Here is a 24,733-nt window from a genome sequence, read left to right as displayed (position 1 = left end):
AAAATCAAATTAACCAATGGTTTATAAATTTTATTGTTCCCCCCCCATAAAAGCACTTTCTTTTTATTTGTTAATTCAATGGTTTTCTTACTTTCAATTTTGTTTACCACTCCTTTGTTTTTCAGGATTTCCAATTTGATGGTTAATTGGAGATTTAAAAATTTTTTTTATAGTTTTTTTTTTAGCTGCCTTCATCGATCTGCTCTTTTCCTATTTTACTGATACAAGAATTTAGAGAATAGAATTTCTTTAAGTAGTACTTCGGCTGTATCCCATAAATTTTGGTGTGTTGTCTTATTGTTGTCATTGTTTTTAATGAAATTATTGTTTCTATGGTTTCTTCTTTCACTTACTTATTTAGGGTTAGATTATTTAGTTTCCAATTAATTTTTAATCTATTCTTCTACTGTCCTTTGTTGAATATAATTTCTATTGCATTATGACCTGAAGACGATGCATTTAATACTTCTACTCCCTCATTTGGTTGTGAGGTTTTTAAATGCCCTAATACATGGTCAGTTTTTGTATAGATGTCATGTACTATTGAAAAAAAGATACATGCCTTTTTCTCCAGAGACCTATCACCTAACTTTTCTAGAATTCTGTTCACCTCTTAAACTTCTTTTTTGTTTAGATTTATCTTGTTCTGAGAGGGGAAAGTTGAGGTCCCCCACCAGTATAATTGTATTGTCTTTTTCTCCTATAAATAATTTAATTTCTTTTTAAAGAATTTAAAGGCTATATACTATCTGCATATGTGTTCAGTTTTGATATCACTTCATTGTCTATGGTAACTTTCAGGAGTTTCAATCCTTATCTCTTTTAATTAACTATTTTTGCTTTTGCTTTGCTTGAGATAATGATCGCTAACCCTGTTTTTTTAAACTTCACCTGAAGCATAATAGATTCTATTCTAGCCCCTTAACTTTTGTCTGTGTGTGTCTCTGTGCTTACCTATTTAGTTTTTGTTGGTGTCCCACACTACTTTAAAGATAATTAATAAATTCGGGTTATGTCAAACTGAACTGCATTATTTTCATAAGCATGTTATCTATGACTACGTCTAATGAACTCATAAAAAATGGGCAGAACAGAAAAGAGATTCCTGGGCCCACAAATAGAGACTCATTTCTTGGTTGATTTCTATCTATTAATCAATACTCTTTGGGTAGAATTGTTCTTTCAATCAGCTGTGAATTCAGCTAAATGAATTATTCAACTGCATTTGCCTTCCCCCATCTTGTTCATTGGAATGATGATTGAAACTGGGGTATGTTGTATCTAGTCCATCAGAAAAACAGAAGTTAATCTAGCAGGATTTGTTAATGATGAATCTTATCTGACTCTTGGTGATTACCACTTTCCTTCCTAAATGGTCACAGATTATCTTCTTAATCATAACTCCTAGAATTTTGTAAAGAAAACCTTCTGAAATATAGTCACGTTATATCTATGGCATTTCCTTGAGCTACCAGTCTAGTAAATGTGTCAACAAAGAGCATTGCACTCAGTGAAGTCCAGCACAAGATGCTTGAGCATTTACCTGTTCTAGCTTTGGTCATGCTGATTGGGGAATGTTATGAATGAAGCATTTATTTCCACCTGGACTAATTGTTTATTCTTCCTCACATCAGGTCAATGAGAGCCAGAAATAGTTATTTCTGGTATTAAGCAACTTTATTTCTATTTAAATTTCCTAATTTGAGGTCCAGGTGACTTGCCTACCCAGGAGGTCTTCTCCCAATGATACAAAGTAATGTCACAGGGAGAGGGGACTATATACCAGAGGCCGATACAAGTCCAGTATTTCCTCCTCCCATAATTGACTCATTTGTGCTCAGTTATTCCTGTAGGTAAAAACTTGTCCTTGGTGTATGTGTATAGGATGGATATGAGTTTGGGGGGAAGAGTCAGTTTACAAGAAAGATAGTATTTTTTACTCTGAAAAGATGAGAGGGATTAGGGAAAATGGAGTTCTAGAACTGGAGATGGGGGACAAGAAATTCAGTATGAAGAGGTTTTTTTTTTTAATTGTTTTTTTATTTTTCCAAATACATGTAAAGATAGTTTTCAGCATTCATTTTTGTAAAACTTTGTGTTCTACATTTTTTTTCTCTCTCTCCTTTATTTCCCTCCTCCCCAAGACAGCAAACAATTTGATACAGGTTAAATATATACAATCCTTTTAAACATATTTCCATATTTGTCATGTGTACAATAAAAATCAGACCAAAAAGAAGAAAAACATGAGAAACAAACAAAAAGATGAAAATATTATACTTTGAGCCACATTCAATCTCCATAGTTCTCTCTCAGGATGCAGATGGCTCTTTCCATCCCAAGTCTATTGGAATTACTTTGAATCACCACATTATTGAGAAGAACCAAGTCCATTACAGTTGAGCATCACATAATCTTGTTGTTACTGTGTACAATGTTATCTTGGTTCTGCTCACTTCCCTCAGTATCAGTTCATGTAGCTTTTTCCAGGCTTTTCTGAAACCAACTTGTTCATAATTTCTAACAGTACAATAATATTTCATTATCTTCATATACCATAACTTACTCAGCCATTCTCCAACCGATGGACACCCACTCAATTTCTAGTTCCTTGTTTCTACAAAAAGAATTGCTACAAATATCTTTGTGCATGTGGGTCCTTTTCCCTTTTTTATTATCTTGAGGTTTAGGGAAAGAAAGGCATATGAAAGATATTTTTGAAAGGAAAAAGAGCCAAAGCTGAGTAATGAGGAAGGTAAAGGTCAGCAGAGCTAGTAAGTCAGAAAGCATAGGGTGAATAACTATGGGGAAGAAAGGGGAGAAATGGTGTGCTGCCCTATTAATCTCCAACCTATGCAGATCCCCAAAACAGAATGAGGTAAGGAGATGGCCAGGAGATGGGCATTGGATATATGAAGCTGGAATCAAGATTTTATGAAGAAGGAATTGTATAAGGAATGATGGTAAATGGGATGAGGAGAAAAGGGAAGAGGCATTTTGTGAAGGGACCTGAAGTTCCTGCTGAGAAGTTTATAATATTTTCTAAGACTACATCTATCTCTATCACTACTGCTGTTTCTCTCCAGTGTCTGAATTTCCCTCCCCTCTCTCTATTCCCAACAACCCAGGACACTGAACTTCTAGCAAAACTCTTTACATGAGAAAAACACCCGAGAAAAGATTTTATCTAATAGATCTTTATCTCATTTTATCCAATGGACTCAGGGGTCATTTGAAGATGGGAGACTGATCACACCACAAGAGGTCCCCATTATTTCCCCCTCACTCCCCTATTAAACTCAGAAAATATCCCTAGGAATAATCTGTCTCTGGTCCCACCATACATACATAGAAAAGTCCAGAATGTTGGAGGGCAGTGGGGATTAGGCCATGATGACATCACTGTCATTCAACTGGTGCCAAAGGAATGTTAAGTGGGTGGTTTCATCACAAAGACTGGACTGACAGGTAATTGAGAGAAATTGAGATGATTCATAATTGGGCAGGGAAAGAATGAAAACATTAAGGACCAGAGTGATCCCATTACCTTGAGGCAGGGTTGAGAGGGTATGATATAAAAGACTCTCAGTAGATCTAGGATTCAACAACAGATCCAAGAAACTTAGCTTGTTTTTTTCTGAATATCAACCAGGTGAGTCTCTCTACTCTGATTTTCTTGACATTTTGAAAATCTTAGAATCACGAAGTTGCAGAATTTCATTTTGGATGTGAGGAATCTAAGTAGTAGCAGAAATGGGACTCTAAAGCAGAAACTATATTAGAGACCATGGCTTTTCACCCAATATTAGACATTTCATTGTCTATTGGAAAATGTTCCGTGATGCTAGATCTATATATTAATATGCACTTAATATTCATTTGGAGTACTTTGTAAAACTAGAAGATCTCAAGGCTGCAAGGGATCTTAGACATCACCAATAATCCAATCCTTTAATTTTCCAGAGCAAGTAACTTTGACCTAGAGAAGTGATTTGCTCAAGATCACATAATTAATAGCAGAACTGGTACTTGAATATAGATCTTCTGACTCTTAGTCTGGTGCTTTGTCCTCTAGAGCACCATTATCCATGAAGAGGGCTTCTTAGAGAAAGTTAAACCTTGGGTATTTAACATAGCAATTCATGGGATTTAAGGGAAAAATTTGGCAGCTCATAGGATTATAATTTTTCTGACGCATTTTAGGACCAAAGTACCTTAATGATGTTTTTTATATCTCTCCCAGAAATATGCTGAATTGTGTAACCATTGATAATGGAGTTAGAATGTGTAGTAGTAATTAAGGCAAGGAGGATTGGTGAGGACAGAAAGAACACATCACAGAATGATAGTGTGAGGCAGAGAGAGACACCTTAAGAAAAGAACACTTGACGTGGGGCGAGGGGAGAGAGAGAGAGAGAGAGAGAGAGAGAGAGAGAGAGAGAGAGAGAGAGAGAGAAAGAGAGAGACAGAGAGACAGAGACAGAGACAGACAGAGACAGAAACACACACAGTGAGAAAGAATGGCTATTTCATATGGGGACTTAGGATAGTATAGTAGAAAGAGAGCTAGAGTTTGAGTCAGAAAACTGTTTAAGATCTTAACTTTGAGGAACTCCCTCCCCTTCCCCCCCACCAAATAAGATTCCTTGTTAGTCTCATGGATAATGTTTTTGCAATTTTCACCACATGAAGAATCAAAAGCCAGGAGGCACCCATGACAATTTCATCTCAACCCTCACCTATAGGGAGCATAGAATTCACCAATGTTGTTCAATGGCTTCAGAAATCCAGTTACTTTAGCAAGAGGCTAAAACTGAGCTGAGTTTGGTTTGGTGATAGGGAGGAGATATATTCTTTCAATTAGTAAAATGCTCTATGGGTTTTGTTTTCTTGCCCTCAGTTTCCTCATTTGTAAAATTAAGGGGGTGGACTGATTAACCTCTAAAGAATCTTTTAGTGCTCTTAAATCTATAATCCTATACCTGCTCATAGATAAATCCTTCAGCAGAGCCAGCAAGTCAGAAAGTACAGGTGAATAACTGCTTATCATTCTGTCTTTGAAGCTAGCAAGATTCAAAACCTATTTATGAAAATGGGGAAGACTTGGAAAGAGGAGAAGGAAAGGTTTGGGTTTCCAAAGTAGGCTCTTGATGCCTCACCTGGTAACATAACCACAGAATTGTCCTTTTCACCCCAGGTCTATCCACATCACAGAGCCATGTCTTCTCAGCAACAGAAGTTGTCATGTACCCCACCTCCCCAAGCTAACCAGCAGCAGGTGAAACAGCCCTGCCAGCCACCTCCTCAGGATCCATGCGCCCCCAAGGCCCCAGAACCTTGCCAGCCTAAGGTGCCAGAGCCATGCCGCCCCAAGGTCCCAGAGCCATGCCAGCCAAAGGTCCCAGATCCTTGCCAGCCTAAGGCACCAGAGCCATGCCAGCCAAAGGTCCCAGATCCTTGCCAGCCTAAGGTGCCAGAGCCATGCCGCCCCAAGGCCCCAGAACCTTGCCAGCCTAAGGTGCCAGAACCATGCCGCCCCAAGGTCCCAGATCCTTGCCAGCCTAAGGCACCAGAACCATGCCGCCCCAAGGTCCCAGATCCTTGCCAGCCTAAGGTACCAGAGCCATGCCGCCCCAAGATCCCAGAGCCTTGCCAGCCTAAGGTACCAGAGCCATGCCAGCCGAAGGTCCCAGATCCTTGCCAGCCTAAGGTGCCAGAGCCATGCCGCCCCAAGCTCCCAGATCCTTGCCAGCCTAAGGTGCCAGAGCCATGCCGCCCCAAGCTCCCAGATCCTTGCCAGCCTAAGGTGCCAGAGCCATGCCGCCCCAAGCTCCCAGATCCTTGCCAGCCTAAGGCGCCAGAGCCATGCCGCCCCAAGGTCCCAGAGCCTTGCCAACCTAAGGCGCCAGAGCCACGCCGCCCCAAGACCCCAGATCCTTGCCAGCCTAAGGTGCCAGAGCCATGCCGCCCCAAGACCCCAGATCCTTGCCAGCCTAAGGTGCCAGAGTCAGGCCGCCCCAAGACCCCAGAACCATGCGTCACCAAAGGACCAGACCCTTGTTCCATCAAGATCGTTACACCTCTACCCCAAGAGAAGTGCACACAGGTCCCCAAGGCCAAGTAGAAGTACAACAGCCCAGGATGACACCCTCCACAGGACCAGTCACCAGATGTGCCATCAGCTTTCTAATCCTAATTGCTAGCTGTACTTCCAGGGAGAGAGTTCTCCCCTGGTGCTTTTCAGCTTATAATTAATATGCTGAAGTTAATTAGCAATGGTCCTTCCCTTCATTTGGGTCCTGAAAATGCTACAGAAGTCTGTCCCCCCCTAGGATTCCTAAGCACTTGGATCAGCTAAAGTTGCATCTGCCTGAGCTGGCCCTCTGGCTACACGGCTGTCAGGGCTGGAATCAGGATAAATCCAGCAAGGTTTAAGTTCAGGAGTGACTTTCTATTCTGGTCCCATTAAACTCATTTTCCATGTGACTTTTGTTGTATATGTGTCATTGGATGCTTCTTTTTGAGTCTTTCCAACCATGGTCTCTTGTCTTCTACTTTCTTCTGGGTGGAGGGAGGGTACATATGGAGGGAGGTCTAGAAAATAACTTTCTTAACTCAAGAACTCTGAACAAAGAGGAGGAATTGGCAGGAAGAGGACATAAGGCTTTAGGCTGAACTGGCACCATACTAGGTATCAAACAGGAATTCAGAAAACAAACAATGGACTGTTATGTTATGCTATACTCCCAAAAAGCCCTCTCCAACCCAACCAGGTTTGAAGCATCTGGCTCTACCCCAGGATGCAGCTCAGTATCTGTATCCCAATGACCTTACCCTCTCCCAAGCCAGCAAGTCCATCCCTGTACCTATTGATAATAGAGGGGAAAAGGCCATTTATCTTGGATCAGAAAGCTGGATTTCAGTCTAGAATCTGCCACTTACTGGCAGGTAATTTAGGAAAATCTCTTAATCTCTCTGAAATGCTATTTTTTAAAATCTGCAACAAGAGAATAATATTTTCATTAACCATCTCACTTAAAAAATAATTGGTAGTGTAATATATTATCATTTCTTTTATTAGATGAATTGCCCCTCATTCTGAGGAGTCATGGTACTTACTCAATGGAATTTTTTGACTTCTCTATTCAGTTATGAGACTCCATATGAGATTGCAACCCACAGTTTAAGAAGCTCTAGACCAAATCTTTTATTTTACAGCTAAGAAAGTTAAGGTCCTGTTTGTAGTGGCTAGAAACTGGAAAATGAATGGATACCCATCAATTGGAGAACAGTTGGGTAAATTGTGGCATATGAATGTAATGGAATATTATTATTCTGTAAGAAATGACCAGCAGGATGAATACAGAGAGGCTTGGAGAGACTTACATGAATTGATGCTAAATGAAATGAACAGAACCAGGAGATCATTATATACTTCAACAACGATACTGTATGAGGATGTATTCTGATGGAAGTGGATTTCTTTGACAAAGAGACCTAACTTAGTTTCAATTGATCAAGGATGGACAGAAGCAGCTACACCCAAAGAAAGAACACTGGGAAATGAATGTAAACTCTTTGCGTTTTTTTTTTTTTGAGGTTATTTTTTACCTTCTGAATCCAATTCTTCCTGTGCAACAAGAGAACTGTTCGGTTCTGCACACATATATTGTTATCTAGGATATACGGTGACATATTCAACATGTATAGGACTGCTTGCCATCTGGGGGAAGAGGTGAAGGGAGGGAGGGGAAAAGTTGGAACAGAAGTGAGTGCAAGAGATAATGTTGTAAAAAAAATTACCCAGGCATGGATTCTATCAATAAAAAGTTATAATAATATAAAAAAAGAAAGTTAAGGTCCAGAAAGAGGACCTACACCATGTCAGTTGTACAACAGAGACCAGAACACACCTTTCCTGCTTTATTTGTTGTTCTAGTAAATTTATTTTTTACATTGAGGAAAAAAAATCAGATCAAAAGGGAAAAAATAGGTAAAAAACAGAAAAAAGAAGTGAACATAGCATGTATTGATTTACATTTAGTCTCCTTAGTTATTTTTCTGCAGATAGCATTTTCTGTCCAAAGTCTATTTGGGATTATTCACTGAACCACTGAAAAGAACCATGTCTTTCATAGTTGATGATAGCACATTTTTGCTGTTACTGTGAATGCTGTATTCCTGGTTCTGCTTGTTTTACTCAGCACCAATTCATGTAAATATTTCCAGGCCTTTCTGTGATGACTGCGCTAGCACCCAGGATACCTCAGAATCAGCTGAGTCAAGATAAGCAAAAGTCCTTGTACTTTATTCTTGGTCTTAGATGCAGGATTGAACAGGATGGAAGCAGAATCTCCACAACCGTCTTCTCCCTTATCTACTACCAAAATGTGTCTCTGGCTAGTCTTACTCCACCCCCTAGTCCTTCCTATAATCCTTTGTATACACCAATCATTGAGCCAGTACGGATAGTGGAAAGGACCATTTTCCAAGCATATGCCCATAGAGTATTGTCCAATCAGTAGTTAGCCTCAAGTGCTCAGCAGTCCTGACCTCAGTGCATTGACTCAATAGTTTCAGCTCTCTACGTCTCCCACTTTCTTTTGTTTTAGAACACAGGTGGTCACTGCTATCCCTGACTTCTCAGGATGGTGAGAGCCCCCCAAAAGTAGGTGATCCCTCCCTGCCTTCTCAGGAAGGGAAGTGAAAGCACTAAAAAGGAGATGATCACACCCTCCCCGACATCTCAGGAAGGGAGATGAAAAGCACCAAAGGGAAGTGGGGGTTGCTAGCGAGTTTCTGGGCTGAAGGCTCTTATTAGCAACAGGTATGTACAAACCCATCAGCATGGGAAGTATTACACAAGCACATAGCAATAATGCACAGACTATTAGTGATGACTCTCCCCACAACCAGTGCAGGCTCAATGTGGTACAACAAACATGAATTGTACATGCAAGTAGTGATATAACAAACAATATAAATCAATATGGTGTAAAAGATTTCCAGAAATCTTAGAAGGGTAGGTAAACACACATACACCTTCTTCAGCAGCCAAGAAATAGTCTAAAATCTATTGTCCATTGCTTCATGTGTCAGGGAATCCAATGATCTCCGCAAGTTTTTGAAATCCTGCAACAGTCTTTTTATTTCTCAGAAAATCCAATGATTCTTGAGGGTTTTCAAGTCCTACAACAGTCTTAACATATCTCAGAGAATCCAATAATTCCTGAGGGTTTTGAAGTCCTACAACAATCTTATCATGTCTCAGAGAATCCAGTGATTCTTGAGGGTTTTGAAGTCTAACAATTTTTGATGCTCATGAGTCAAACACCATAACTGCCATGCTCTTTCAGTGGTGGGCACAGTCAGCAATGAAACCATCTGATGTTTCTTGGGTCTTCTCCTTTGTTTCAAGGGTCTGCTCCATCTCTCTCCGATGGACAAGGCGAATACGACTTGTTGGCACCCATCTGATTCCTTCTCCACCTGTGGAAATACAAGCAAACCCTCTCCCCCAAGCAGTTAACCTATCTGGTCCCTTCCATTCACCATTTTCTGGGTCTCTCCACATCACCTGGTGATTATCCACCTGAGTGGAGCTGCTCGCACTGGACACTGCCCTTCTGGTGGGTTATAAAACCTATCCGCCGGAGCCAGTGCATCTTTGTCAAAAATTAAGAAATTAATAGTATAAAGAGCTAGATTTAGAAGTTCTCTAGGGTTACCTGTGGCTCCCCCTTTCTTTTGTTTTTGGAGGAGTGTTTTAATGTCTCTGTTTCTCCTCTCTACTATTGCCTGTCCTTGAGGATTAAAGGGTATGCTAGTGGTGTGCAAAATCTTATACTGTGCACAAAGTGTCCAAAATGTTTAGAAGTATATGCAGGCCCATTGTCTGTTTTTATGGCTTGTGGCACATCTATAATAGCAAATGCTTGTATAAGGAATTCAGTGACCACTTGGGCTGTCTCTTTTGTTGCTGGTATTGCAAAAGTGAATCCTGAAAAAAGTGTCTACCTCAACATGGATAAAAGACAGACGACAAAAATTTTTATAATGGGTCACATCCATTTGCCAAATTTCATTGGGTCTCAAATCACAAGCGTTTTTCCCTGGAGGCAGTATAGGAGCATGAAAAGGAAGGCAAGCCGTACAGGCTTTTACTATGCTCCTAGCTTCCTCTCTTGTTATTCCAAATTGCAAACATAAAGCTCGAGCAGTCTGATGATATTTAAAATGAGATTCTTGGGTTTTTTGAAATAAAGGAGTATTGGCCAGCATAGTTAGAAGGTTATCTGCCTTTGAATTACCATCAAAAATAGGATCTGAAAGTCCACTATGAGAGTGGACATGCAAAATATAAATCTTACCTGGATGCTTTCTCACTTGCTCTTGAAGTTCCTTGAAGAGCTGACATATATTAGAGGCTAAAAATTTTATTTGGGCTGTGGCAATTCTTTGTACCACACCTACTGAATAGGCCGAATCAGATATTATATTTATATCTCCTGGAAAATAAGTAAGAGCTAGAATGATTGCATATAATTCATTCTAAGTGGACTGAAAAGGAGTTCTGACTATTCTCTTTATAGTTAAGTCAAATATTATGTTTGGATGCACCTGTAAAGATAGTTGGTCCTGTAAGAGGAATTTTAGAAACCTTCTCTTCAAGAATCCATCGCCAATTATGTAATAGTCTGATTATCTCTAATGGAGACTCATGTGCAAAATTTGGAGTCATGGCCAATAAAATTTGCCATTCTGGGATGGTTTCACAGCATACATTAATTTGTGCATTAGTATAAAAGGTATATATCTTGTCAGGTCTTATCCCAGATAATTGTACTGCTTACTTAATTGTGATTTTCTTCTTTTAGCATAATAGTTCTTTCTGTGAAGGTGTAGGTTTCTTGGGGGAGGTTTTCTTGGAGGCAGCCTTGGTATCAGTTTAGATCAATAATTACCCTAAATGCAGCCAGTTGGTAAAAATACAAACATTTATTTTCTCCTTCCAAAACAGCCTGGTTAGTTGAGGCCTATCTCTCTGCTTGGTTCCAAGAGCTCTTGCAGTTTTGTCCTTTGCTTCTGCCTCTGCTTTCTTCAACCTTCAATCCAGCTCTACTCTTCCTATAATTCTGGTGAAATCTGTCCAAGAGCCTCTGTCTGTTTCATAGGAGAGAGAGGAATTGTGGGATATGAGAGAGAGGGATTATGGGTTTTCTCCCATAGTGCTCTCTGGCCCTAAGAGCTTCAAGGAAGGTATGAATTTACAAAGTTACAAAGTTTATTTTGTGAAACTCCCATAGTTGTGAACTCCAATGAGTAAAGGTGTGAACACAAGCATTGTATTAATTAGTTCTACTTAGTACCTTGTTTCAGGTTCTGGCCCAAAACATCTTCTTGTAAGAGCAGATCAATAATCTATCAACTCTAATGAGTTAGCAGTTTGTAAAGATTCCAACACTTAATGGCCTTTAATAAAATTCTAGCCACAAGCACTGGGTAAGGAGTAAGGCTTTGTTCTGGTTGTGCTGGGAGGTTCACCCACTCTAACACACTATCTCCTTGATGAAGGACTGCTGTGGGTGTCTCTTGTGTAGCAAAAACTGATATTTCCAAGGGTTTTTGAGTGACTCTTTCAACCACGTTGGATAAACCAGCTCAACTTCTCCCAAAGCCTCTTGAGCTTCTTTTGTAAGCTGACATGGTGAGTTTAAAGCACTGTCTCCTCTTAAAATGTCATATAATGGTTGCAATTGATAGGTAGTCAAGCCTAACACTGGTCACATCCATTGGATATTTCCTATCAATTTTGAAAGTCATTTAAGGTGTTTAGCTTCTCTGTTCTTAAGGAAAGTTTTTGTACTGTGAGCACCTTAGGATATACTTCATACCCTAAATATTGAAGAGGAGCATGTCTTTGAATTTTTTTGGAGCTATGTGCAATTTGTAGTATCTCAGTGTTTCCATGGTCTTTTGTAGACATGCTTCTAACATTTGTTCCTCAGGTACACATCCTAATATATCATCCATGTAATATAATAACATTATTTTTGGAAATGCTTTTCTTACTGGAGTAAGAGCAGCAGCAACATACATTTGACATATAGTAGGGCTGTTTTTCATTCTCTGTGGCACAACTGTCCATTCATATATTTTATAAGGCTCAGCTAAGTTAATGCTGAGCACTGAAAAGGCAAATCTTTTCACATCTCCCTTATCTAAAGGGGTAGAATAGAAACAATCCTTAATGTCTATAATCCAAAGAGGCTGTTCTCTAGGCAACTGAGTAGGAGATGGAAGCCCAGGCTGAAGAGTTTCCATAGTTTCCATCTGTTCATTTGCCTTTCTTAAATCAGTCAACATCCTCCATTTTCTAGATTTCTTTCTTTCAACAAATACTGGGAAATTCCAAGGACTTAGAGAAGGTTGTAGGTGTCCTTGGTCAAGTTGCTCCTGCACTATATCTAATAAGGCCTGAATATTATCGCTACCTAAGGGCCACTGTTCTATCCACAGTGGTGTATCAGTTTCCCATTGGATAGGAACAGGTGAAAGTGTTGGCAGGCCTTCAACAGCAGCCCTGCCTAAAAAACTGAAGTACTCATTTTTAACTCTAATTGTTATAAAATGTCTCTTCCCCACAGATTGATGGGGACTTTTTCAACTATAAAAGGAGTAAAAACTCCTGTTTCACCTTCAAATATCCATCTCAAAGGGGTAACAGTAACTTCAGCTGCTATCAATCCCCCTATGCCAGACATGTAGGTGTTTGCCTTAATCTTTGGCCAGTGACTGGGCCAATTGGCAGGTCTAATGACTGTACGATCTGCACCTGTGTCTACCAATCCTTCTAATTATATGCCATTTATATAGATAGTGAGCATAGGTTGGTCAGTTCACAGCTGCTGTCCAATATATTCCTGGATTTTTTTGCTTGGAATCAGAATCTGGGCGACTATCACCTGATTGCTTATTAGGAGTCTGTATCATTAAACCTAATGCTCTACTTCTCCTGGTTGATAAGTCACACATTGTCTCCCTGTATTAGTGACTGGGATATTATCTACACATTTCCCAGTTTCCCACATCAGTATATGAATGGACACCATTTTGTAAATGCTCTCAGGAGGTGAAATGGTCAAGCCTACTGTGCCCGGAGGCAAGGGATCCATAGGCTGGAGAGGAACAGATTTCACCTCTCCAGGGGATATCTCAGTTGTCCCAGCTACATACAACTCTATTCTCCCAATTGTAATCCCTTTCTCCCATCAGATTGCTTTCTAGCTGGTTGATTATGTAATCCCCTTCTCCCATCATATGGCTTCCTGGTTGATTGGTCATGTCTGGGTACTGGACTTCTAGGCACTCTCTGGGTGTAGCATCAGCTGCCATCATGCCCCAAGTGTTTTTTGTCTTAGGTCCTGGAGTTGGGCCCCTCATCCCATTTCCATGAATCAGTCTACATTCTGAGGCCCAAGAGAAGCCTCTGTTACATTTTGGACATGGGGTATTAGGTCTTGTTCTCCCACTTTGTTTTCTCATTCTGTCTCTATGCCAACATTGAGCTTTCAGATGACCTACTTTACCACATTGAAAGCATTGACGAGTCTCCTTGGAAGTCCCTTGCCAAAAGGAACCCTGTCTCCCCATGTTTGGATTTTTGGAAGTCTGCATCATAGCCTGGTTATAAAAGGCATTTGTGCCCACTGGGGCACAGCATCTTACGCTCTCCTCTAAAGGAGCATCCTTGTGTAGTCCTAGTATAATTCTTCTACAAACCTCATTAGCATTTTCTTTAGCAAGTTGCCTTATCATAATATTTGTTACTGCATCTTCACCATTAGCTCATATGACAGCAATCTGCAGATGTCCCACAAAATCAGCAAAGGGTTCATTTGGGCCTTGTGTTATTATTGTGAAGGCTTAACCCTTGTCGTTTTCATTGGGGAGAGAAGCCCATGCTTTGATAGCAGCAGCAGCAATTTGCCCATAAGCTTCTAAGGGGTAATTAATCTGTACTGAAATTTCTGTATAAGAACCTACACCTGTTAGTTGGTCAGAGGTGACTGGAGGATTAAGTCCACTATGCCTATTTTGTTGGGCTTGTATCCTACAGAGCTCACTATATTCAGAAAGCCATAACAAGTTTTGTCCAGATTCTAAGCATTTCCTTGCTATAGATTTCCAGTCCCTAGGGGTTAAGACCTCATAAGCCAAATTCTGTAATAACATCTTAACATAAGCTGATGTAGCCCCATAAAGAGTACAAGCCTTTTTCAGGTCTTTGAGGATTTCTATATCAAAAGGAGAGTATCTACTACTTTCTTGACCTGAAAAGTAAAATACTAGAATCACTGGATACATTTCCAGTTGCCAATCACTTAAATTCTGTCCTTCTTCCTTGGCTTTAAGTACTGCCTTTTGCAATCTAGTCATAGGAGGGGGTGTTTTTTGGGGGAGGTGCTGATGATGTCACAGCCCCTCCTACTACTCTTTCCCCCTCCATCCCAGAAGGTGAAGTTGATGGGGGTGTGTCAAGAACCAGTTCCAGTTTAGGCAGGGTTGAAGCTGCTTTGTGAGAGACCGAATCACCATGCCCTTCATCCTCACTTAGCTCCACATGCCCTTTGATGATATCGCCTTTAATACCTCCTTTGTCCTCCATTTTCCTCATATTTCCTCCTCTGGCCATTCTGAAAACTTTTCTTTTTTCTATAACTTGCAGAGTTTTTTTTAAGGCCAATTGTATTATGTTATACTTACATACATACATATATATATATATATGTATATATATATATATATATATTATATATATATATATATATATATATATATATATATATGTATATGTATAGTGTTTGGAAAGTGACTCGAAACCATTATTATTATAATATTTGCATAGTTGATCTCCTACAAGTTTCCAATTATCTAGCCCTATCTCTTCTTCCTCAAAGAACCAAGGGGACATATGTTCTAATGTATCCAGGAATCCATCAATCTTCAAACAAGTCATAAATATGCCCTGTCTCTTTATCAGTCTGAGTATGCTTCCTGTAGATTTCCTTTGGGTTGGGGTTGGGGGTGGGGGTGGGGCTGGGGCTGGGGGAGAATCTTTTGCCAATATCTGCCTCATTGCAGCCAGAAAAGGTTACTAGTTTAGCCCTTAATGAAGTTAAGTTCCCTGTTTGTCTATTTAAATACTCACCCTATTTCCTGGTCACGGGAGACTTCTGCAGTGAAGTTAGGGGCCTCGGTTCACATGCTTGGGCGCCAAATATGATGACTGCGGTACTACCCACGATGCCTCAGAATCAGCTGGAGTCAGGATAAGCAAAACTTCGTGTTGTTTATTCTTGGTCTTAGATGTAGGATTGAACAGGATGGAAGCAGAATCTCTGCAACTACCTTCTCCCTCGTCTACTGCCAAAATGTGTCTCTGGCTAGTCTTATTCCATCCCCTAGTCCCTCCTACAATCCTTTGTATACACCAATCATTGAGCCAGTACGGATAGTGGAAAGGACCATTTTCCAAGCATATGACCATAGAGTATTATCCAATCAGTAGTTAGCCTCAAGTGCTCAGCAGTCCTGACCTCAGTGCATTGATTCAATAGTTTCAGCCCTCTACACCTTTCTAAAATCAACTTGTTCATCATTTTTTATAGAACAATAATATTCCATTATCATTATATATAACAACTTATTTAGCCATTCTCCAATTGATGGGGGATTTTTCCTTTCTTTTTTTTTTCATTTTCCAATTCTTTGCTACCACAAAAAGATCTGCTACAAACATGTTGGCACATAGGGGTCCTCTCTCCTCCTTTAAGATTTCCTTGGAATACAGACCTAATAATGGAATTGTGGGATCAAAGGATTTGCACAATTTTAGAGCCCCTTTGAGCATAGTTCCAAATTGCTCTCCAGAATGGTTGGATCATTTCACAATTTCACCAAAAATGTGTTAGTGTACCAGTTTTCCCACATCTCCTCTAACATTTATCATTATCTTTTCCTGACATCTTAGCCAATCTGAGAGTGTGAGGTGGTACCTCTGAGTTATTTTAATTTGCATTTCTCTAATCAATAGGGATAGAGCATTTTTTCATATAACTATAGATGGCTTTAATTTCATCATCTAAAAATCATCTATTCTAATCTTTTAACCATTTATCACTTTGGAATGGCTTGTATTCTTTTTGTTTTAATTTTAAAAAAATATTTATTTATTATTGACTTTTTCTTTATTATTATTTCCATTAAAACTTTTTTTTTATTATAGCTTTTTATTTATTTTTTATTTTTATTTTATATGCATGGGTAATTTTTCAGCATTGATAATTACAAAACTTTTTGTTCCAATTTTCCCCCTCCTTCTCCCTCCCCCCTTCCCCAGATGGCAGGTTGACCAATACATGTAAAATATGCTAAAGCATAAGTTAAATACAATATATGTATATATGTCCATACTGTTATTTTGCTGTACAAAAAGAATTGGACTTTGAACTAGTGTACAATTAACCTGTGAAGGAAATCAAAAATGCAGGTGGACAAGAATAGAGGGATTGGGAATTCTATGTAGTAGTTCATAGTCATCTCCCAGAGTTCTTTCACTGGGAGTAGCTGGTTCAATTCATTACTGTTCTATTGAAACTGATTTGGTTCATCACATTGTTGAAGAGGGCCACGTCCATCAGAATTGATCATCATATAGTATTGTTGAAGTATATAATAATCTCCTGGTCCTGCCCATTTCACTCAGCATCAATTCATGCAAGTCTCTCCAGGCCTTTTTGAAATCATCCCACTGGTCATTTCTTACCGAACAATAATATTCCATAATATTCATATACCACAATTTATTTGGCTATTGTCCAGTTGTTGGGCATCCATTCTGTTTCCAGTTTCTGGCCACTACAAAGAGGGCTGAATGGCTTGTATTCTTATGAATTTGACAGTTCTTTATATATTTTAGAAATGAGCACTGTATGTAAAGATTTTTTTCCCAGCTTTGTACTTCCCTTTTAATCTTGATTAATTTTTTAAGTTTAATGTAATCAGAGTTGTCCATTTTGACTTTCATAATGTTCGCTAGTTCTTTGGTCATAAATTCCTCCCTTCTCCAAAGTTCTGATAAATAAATTATCCCTTGCTCTTCTAATTTGTTTATAGTATCTTCTTTTATGTCCAAATCATGTAACCATTTTGACCTTATTTTGGTATATAGGTCCCTGCTGAGTTTCTTACATATTATTTTCCAGTTTTCCCAGCAATTTTTGTTGAACAGTGAATTCTTATTCCAGAAGCTGGCATTTGAGGGCTTATCAAATACTAAATTACTATAGGTCTTGATTATTGCATTGTGTGTACTTAATCTATTCCACTGATCCTCTGCTCTATTTCTTAGTCAGTAGATCAATTTAGGCAGAATTGTCATTTTTATTATATTAGTTCGGCCTACTCACAAGCAATTGATATTTTTCCAATTGTTTAGATCTGTTTGTGTAGAAAGTGTTTTATAATTGTGTTCATATAGTTCTTGAATTTGTCTTGGCAGGTAGACCTCAATATTTTATTTTATCTACAGTAATTTTAAATGGAATTTCTCTTTCTATATCTTGCCAATGGATTTTGTTAGTAACATTTAGAAAGGCTGATGATTTATGTGGACTTTTTTATATCCTGTAACTTTGTTAAAGTTGTTAATTATTTTCAGTAGGTTTTTGGATGATTTTCTAGGATTCTCTAAGTATATCATTACATCATCTGCAAAGAGTGAGAGTTTTATTTCATCTTTGCCTATTCTAATTCATTTAATTTCTTTTTCTTATTGCTAAAGCCAACATTTTTTTGTTATAACTTTTTATTGACAGAACATATGCATGGGTAATTTTTTTTACAACATTATCCCGTGCACTCACTTCTGTTCTGATTTTCCCTTCCCTCCCTCCACCCCTTCCCCTAGATGGCAGGCAGTCGTATACATGTTAAATATGTTATAGTATATCCTAGATATAATAGAACCGTACAGTTCTCTTGTTGCACAAGAAGAATTGGATTCAGAAGGTAAAAATAACCCGGGAAGAAAAACAAAAAAAATTGCAAACAGTTCACACTCATTTCCCAGTTTTCCTTCTCTGGGTGTACCTGATTCTATCCAGCATTGCTCAATTGGAACTGCATTAAATCTTCTCTTTGTCGAAGATATCCACTTCCATCAGAATACATCCTCACACAGTATTGTTGTTGAAGTATATAATGATCTCTTGGTTCTGCTCATTTCACTCAGCATCAGATCATGTAAGTCTTTCCAAGTCTCTCTGTATTCATCCTGCTGGTCATTTTCTTACAGAACAATAATATTCCGTAACATTCATATACCACAATTTAACCAACCATTATCCAATTGATGGGCATCCATTCATTTTCCAGTTTCTGGACACTACAAAAAGGGCTGCCACAAACATTTCGGCACATACAGGTCCCTTTCTGTTCTTTAGTATCTCTTTGGGATATAAGCCCAGTAGTAGCACAGCTGGATCAAAGGGTACGCACAGTTTGATAACTTTTGGGGCACAATTCCAGATTGCTCTCCAGAATGATTTAAAGCTAACATTTCTTTTTTTTCCCCTTATTATTATTATTATTTTATTTTTTAAAATAATTACAACTTTTTATTGACAGAACCCATGCCTGGGTAATTTTTTTACAGCATTATCCCTTGCACTCACTTCTTTTCTGACTTTTCCCCTTCCTCCCTCCACCCCCTCCCCAAGATGGCATGCAATCCTATACATGTTAAATATGTCACAGTATATCCTAGATACAATATATGTGAGCAGAACTGAACAGTTCTCTTGTTGCACAGGGAGAATTAGATTCAGAAGGTAAAAATAACCCAGGAAGAAAAACAAAAATGCAAACAGTTTACATTCATTTCCCAGTGTATGCACAGTTTGATAACTTTTTAAGCATAATTCCAGATTGCTCTCCAGAATGGTTGGATTCATTAACAACTCCACCAACAATGTACCAGTGTCCCACTTTTCCCGCATCTCTTCTAACATTCATCATTATTTTTTCCTGTCATCTTAGCTAATCTGACAGGTGTGTAGTGGTATCTCAGAGCTGTCTTAATTTGCATTTCTCTGATCAATAATGACTTGGAGCATCTTTTCATATGGCTAGAAATAGTTTCAATTTCTTCATATGTAAATTGTCTGTTCATATCCTTTGACCATTTATCAATTGGAGAATGGCTTGATTTCTTATGAATTAGAGTCAATTCTGATAAAGGCCTTTATCAGAACATTTAACTGTGAAAATGTTTTCCCAGTTTGTTGCTCTTCTTCTAATCTTGTTTGCATTAGTTTTGTTTGTACAAAGGCTTTTTAATTTGATATAATCAAAATTTTCTATTTTGTGATCAATAATGATCTCTAGTTCATCTTTGGTCACAAATTTCTTTCTCCCCCACAGGTCTGAGAGATAAACTATCCTATGTTCCTCTAATTTATTTATAATCTCATTCTTTATGCCTAATTCATGGACACATTTTGATCTTATCTTGGTATATGGTGTTAAGTGTGGATCCATGCCTAATTTCTGTCATACTAATTTCCAGTTTTCCCAGCAGTTTTTGTCAAATAATGAATTCTTATCCCAAAAGTTAGGATCTTTGGGTTTGTCAAACACTAGATTGCCATAGTTGACTATTTTGTCTTGTGGACCTAACCTATTCCACTGATCAACTAATCTATTTCTTAGTCCATACCAAATGGTTTTGGTGACTGCTGCTTTATAATACAGTTTTAAATCAGGTCCAGCTAGGCCACTTTCATTTGATTTTTTTTTTTTTTTATTAATTCCCTTGAGATTCTTGACCTTTTGTTCTTCCATATGAATTTTGTTGTTATTTTTTCTAGATCATTAAAATATTTTCTTGGGAGTCTGATTGGTATAGCACTAAATAAATAGTTTAGTTTAGGGACTATTGTCATCTTTATTATATTCACTTGGCCTATCCAAGAGCACTTAATATTTTTTTAATTATTTAAATCTGACTATTTGTGTGGAAAGTTTTTTGTAATTTTGCTCATATAATTCCTGACTTTCCTTTGGTAGATAGATTCCCAAATATTTTATTCTGTCAACAGTTATTTTGAATGGAATTTCTCTTTGTATCTCTTGCTGTCAGATTTTGCTGGTAATGTATAAAAATGCTGAGGATTTATGTGGATTTATTTTGTATCCTGCAACTTTGCTAAAGTTATGAATTATTTCTAATAGCTTTTTAGTAGAATCTCTGGGGTTCTCTAAGTATACTATCATATCATCTGCAAAGAGTGATAGTTTGGTTTTCTCATTACCTACTTTAATTCCTTTAATTTCTTTCTTGCTGAGGCTTGACTCTTATTGCCAAGGCTAGTGTTTCTAATGGTGATAGTGGGCAACCTTGTTTCACTCCTGATCTTACTGGGAAAAGTTCCATTTTTTCCCCATTGTATATGATGCTAACTGACGGTTTTAAATATATGCTCCTGACTATTTTAAGGAAAAGTCCATTTATTCCTATCCTTTCAAGTGTTTTTATTAGGAATGGATGTTGGATTTTATCAAATGTTTTTTTCTGCATCTATTGAGATGATCATATGGTTTTTGTTACTTTGGTTATTGATATAGTCGATTATGCTAACAGTTTTCCTAATATTGAACCAGCCCTGCATTCCTGGTATAAATGCTACTTGGTCATAGTGTATTATCCTGGGGATGATTTTCTGTAATTTTTTTGCTAATATTTTCTTTAAGATTTTATCATCAATATTCATTAGGGAGATTGGTCTATAATTTTCTTTCTCTGTTTTCAATCTACCTGGTTTAGGTGTCAGTACCATGTCTGTGTCATAAAAGGAATTTGGTAGGACTCCTTCAATCTCTATTTTTTCAAATAGTTTATATAGCATTGCAGTTAATTGTTCTTTAAATGTTTAGTAGAATTCACATGTAAACCCATCTGGTCCTGGGGATTTTTTGTTAGGGAGTTGATTAATAGCTTGTTCTATTTCTTTTTCTAAAATGGGACTGTTTAGTCTATTTACTTCGTCTTCTGTTAATCTGGGCAAACTATATTTTTGAAGGTATTCTTCCATTTCATTTAAGTTGTCAAATTTATTGGCATAAAGTTGGGCAAAGTAACTCCTAATTATTGCTCTAATTTCCTCTTCATTGGTGGCGAGTTCTCCCTTTTCATTTTTAAGACAACAATTTGATTTTCCGCTTTCCTTTTTCAAATCAGATTTACCGAGGGTTTGTCTATTTTGTTGCTTTTTTCATAGAACCAACTCTTAGTTTTATTAATTAATTCAATAGTTTTTTTTTTACTTTCAGTTTTATTGATCTCTCCTTTTATTTTTAGAATTTTAAGTTTAGTGTTTGACTAGGGTTGTTTAATTTAATGCTTTTCTAGCATTTTTAGTTGCAAGCCCAATTCATTGACCTTCTCGTTCTGTATTTTATGCAAGTAGACCTCTAGAGATATGAAATTTCCCCTTATTACCACTTTGGCTGCATCCCACACATTTTGGTATGATGTCTCATTATTGTCATTTTCTTGGGTGAAGTTATTAATTATGTCTATGATTTGCTGTTTTACCCAATCATTCTTTAGTATGAGATTATTTAGTTTCCAATTATTTTTTGGTCTATTTTCCCCTGTTTGCATTTGTTGCAAACTTTTTATTGAATGTAATTTTCGTTGCATCGTGGTCTGAAAACGATGCATTTACTATTTCTGACTTACTGCATTTGAGTTTGAGGTTTTTATGTCCTAATATATGGTCAATTTTTGACTGAGACCATGAGCTGCTGAGAAGAAAGTGTACTTCTTTCTGCCTCCATTTAGTTTTCTCCAGAGATCTATCATATCTAACTTTTCTAGTATTCTATTTACCTCTTTGACTTCTTTCTTAATTATTTGGTGGTTTGATTTATATAATTCTGAGAGTGCAAGGTTGAGATCTCCCACTATTATAGTTTTGCTATCTATTTCTTTGTGCAGTTCCCTTAATTTCTCTTTTAAGAATTTAGATGCTACACCACTTGGTGCATATATGTTTAATATTGATATTGGTTCATTATCTATGCTACCCTTTAGCAAGATATAGTGCCCTTCCTTATCTCTTTTAATTAGATCAGTTTTTGCTTTTGCTTGATCTGAGATGAGGATGGCTACCACTGCTTTTTTAAAATTCACCTGAAGCATAGTAGATTCTGCGCCAACCTTTTGCCTTTACTCTGTATATACCTCCCTACTTCAGGTGTGTTTCCTGTAAATAACATATTGTAGGATTCTGACTTTTAATCCATTCTGCTAACCGCTTCCTCTTTATGGGGAAGTTTACCCCATTAACATTTATTGTTAAAATTACCAATTCTGTATTACTTGCTCCCTTCCTTTCCCCTTATCCCCCATCCCAATATTAAACTTGTGAGCACCACTTGCTTCTCACAGCCCTCCCTTTTTAGTATCCCTCCCCCCACCTTCAAGTCCCTCCCCCTATCTTACTCCTTTTCCTCACAATTTCTGTATTCCCTTCTGGTTAGCTTATTCCTTTCCTTTTCACTTTTCCCTTTCCACTTTTCAATGTGGTGGGAGAAGTTTCACCATAAATCGAATATGTCTAAAATTTTTCTCTTTAAGCCAGTTCTGATGGCAGTAAGATACACACTATATTCACCCCCCTCCATTCTTTCTCTCAGATATAATAGGTTACATTTGCCTCTTTGTGAGATGTAGTACCCCCACTTTACCCTTGTTCTGATACAATTTCCTTTCCATCTCTAGTTTCTAGAACAAGGTATACATATATTCTTTCTATATCTTTATAGCAGAAATATAGTTCCCAAGATTTCTTTTTACCTTTTTAGGTTTCTCTTGAGTTCTATATTTGTAGATCAAACTTTTTGTTAAGTTCTGTTTTTTTCATCAAAAAATAGGTGAAATTTGCTTATGTTGTTGATTGTCCATCTTCTTCCCTGAAAAAAGATGCTCATTTTGGCTGGGTAGGTTATTTTTGGTTGCATACTAAATTCCTTAGCCTTTTGGAATATCATATTCCAGGCTGTTCGATCCTTTAATGTGGATGCTTCTAGATCCTGGGCAATCCTTATTGTGACTCCTCTATATTTGAATTGTTTTTTTTCTAGCTCCTTGCAGTATTTTTTTTCCTTTCGTCTGATAGTTCTGGTATTTGGCCACTATATTTCTTGGTGTTTTGATTTTAGGATCCCTTTCAGTAGGTGATCAATGGATTCTTTCAATTTTACCCTCTCTTTCTATGACTTCTGGGAAGTTCTCTGATAATTTCCTGGAAAATAGTGTCCAGGCTTTTTTTCATCATATTTTTCAGGGAATCCAATAATTCTCAGATTATCTCTCCTAGATCTATTTTCCAGGTCTGTTGTTTTCCCAAGAAGGTATGTGACATTTTTTCCCATTGTTTCATTTTTGTGGTTTTGCTTGACCAATTCTTGGTGTCTCCTTAAGTCATTCAATTCCATTTGTTCGATTCTGAATTTCAATGAAATATTTTCTTCACTCACTTTTTAAATATCCTTTTCTAATTGTCCAATTGAGTTTTTATGTGAGTTGTTTTGCTCTATGGAATTTTTTTTTCCATTTCACCAATTTTATTTTTTAGAGAGCTATTTTCTTTTTCCAGTTTACTAATTCTATTTTTCAAGGATTTGATTTCTTTACCCACTCTGTCTTTAAATGAGTGGGATGACTTATCCAGACTCTCTTGCCAAGTTTCCCTTTCCTTTTCCCATTTTTCTTCTAGCTCTCTTATGAGAGCTAGAAAAGAGCTATTTTCTTTTATATATATATATATATATATATATATATATATATATATATATATATGTAACTTTCTATTGACAGAACCCATGCCAGGGTAATTTTTTACAACATTATCCCTTGCACTCACTTCTGTTCTGATTTTTCCCCTTCCTCCCTCCACCCCCTCCCCCAGCTGGCAAGCAGTCCTATACATGTTAAATATGTCACAGTATATCTTAGATACAGAAGGTAGAAATAACCTGGGAAGAAAAGCAAAAATGCAAACAGTTTACATTCATTTCCCAGTGTTCTTTCTTTGGGTGTAGCTGCTTCTGTCCATCATTGATCAATTGAAACTGAGTTAGATTTCTTTGTCAAAGAAATCCACTTCCATCAGAATACATCCTCATACAGTATTGTTGTTGAAATATATAATGATCTCCTAGTTATGTTCATTTCACTCAGCATCAGTTCATGTAAGTCTTTCTAAGTCTCTCTGTATTCATCCTGCTGTTCATTTCTTACAGAACAATAATATTCCATAACATTCATATACCACAATTTAACCAACCATTCTCCAATTGATGGGCATCCATTCATTTTCCAACTTCTAGTCACTACAAACAATGTTGCCACAAACATTTTGGCACATACAGGTCCCTTTCCCTTGTTTAGTATCTCTTTGGGGTATAAGCCTAGTAGTAGCAAAGCTGGATCAAAGGGTATGCACAGTTTGATAACTTTTTGGGCATAATTCCAGATTGCTCTTCAGAATGGTTGGATTCATTAACAGCTCCACCAACAGTGTCCCACTTTTCCCACATCCCCTCCAACATTCATCATTATTTTTTCCTGTCATCTTAGCCAATCTGACAGGTGTATAATGGT

General features: G+C 37.7%; 1 protein-coding gene across 4 annotated transcripts; it reads left to right on the top strand.

Moving 5' to 3' along the window:
- Positions 1 to 3,513: 3,513 nt before the first annotated feature.
- LOC127559900 (cornifin-A-like) lies at positions 3,514 to 6,487 on the top strand. Of its 4 annotated transcripts, none has more exons than XM_051994051.1 (3): positions 3,514 to 3,652; positions 5,198 to 5,758; positions 5,855 to 6,487. In XM_051994051.1, the coding sequence occupies exons 2-3, from the start codon at positions 5,219 to 5,221 to the stop codon at positions 6,122 to 6,124; spliced, it is 810 nt and encodes a 269-aa protein (XP_051850011.1). In that variant the 5' UTR covers positions 3,514 to 3,652; positions 5,198 to 5,218; the 3' UTR covers positions 6,125 to 6,487. The 4 variants fall into 4 exon arrangements, with proteins under 4 accessions (XP_051850011.1, XP_051850010.1, XP_051850009.1 ...); XM_051994050.1 differs by having other exon boundaries at positions 3,515 to 3,652; positions 5,198 to 5,398; positions 5,447 to 6,487; XM_051994049.1 differs by having other exon boundaries at positions 3,515 to 3,652; positions 5,198 to 5,542; positions 5,591 to 6,487.
- The last annotated feature ends 18,246 nt before the right edge of the window (positions 6,488 to 24,733 follow it).

Source organism: Antechinus flavipes, chromosome 4, assembly GCF_016432865.1.
Source record: "Antechinus flavipes isolate AdamAnt ecotype Samford, QLD, Australia chromosome 4, AdamAnt_v2, whole genome shotgun sequence".
NCBI classification, from domain to species: Eukaryota; Metazoa; Chordata; class Mammalia; order Dasyuromorphia; family Dasyuridae; genus Antechinus; species Antechinus flavipes.
The sequence above is the reverse complement of the archived record's forward strand: the minus strand, read 5'-3'. Positions and strand labels throughout refer to the sequence as shown.

What these genes read in the sequence shown, in the direction of transcription:
- LOC127559900 (XM_051994048.1), top strand. Translation starts at nt 5,219, where the DNA reads ATGTCTTCTCAGCAACAGAAGTTGTCATGTACCCCACCTCCCCAAGCT.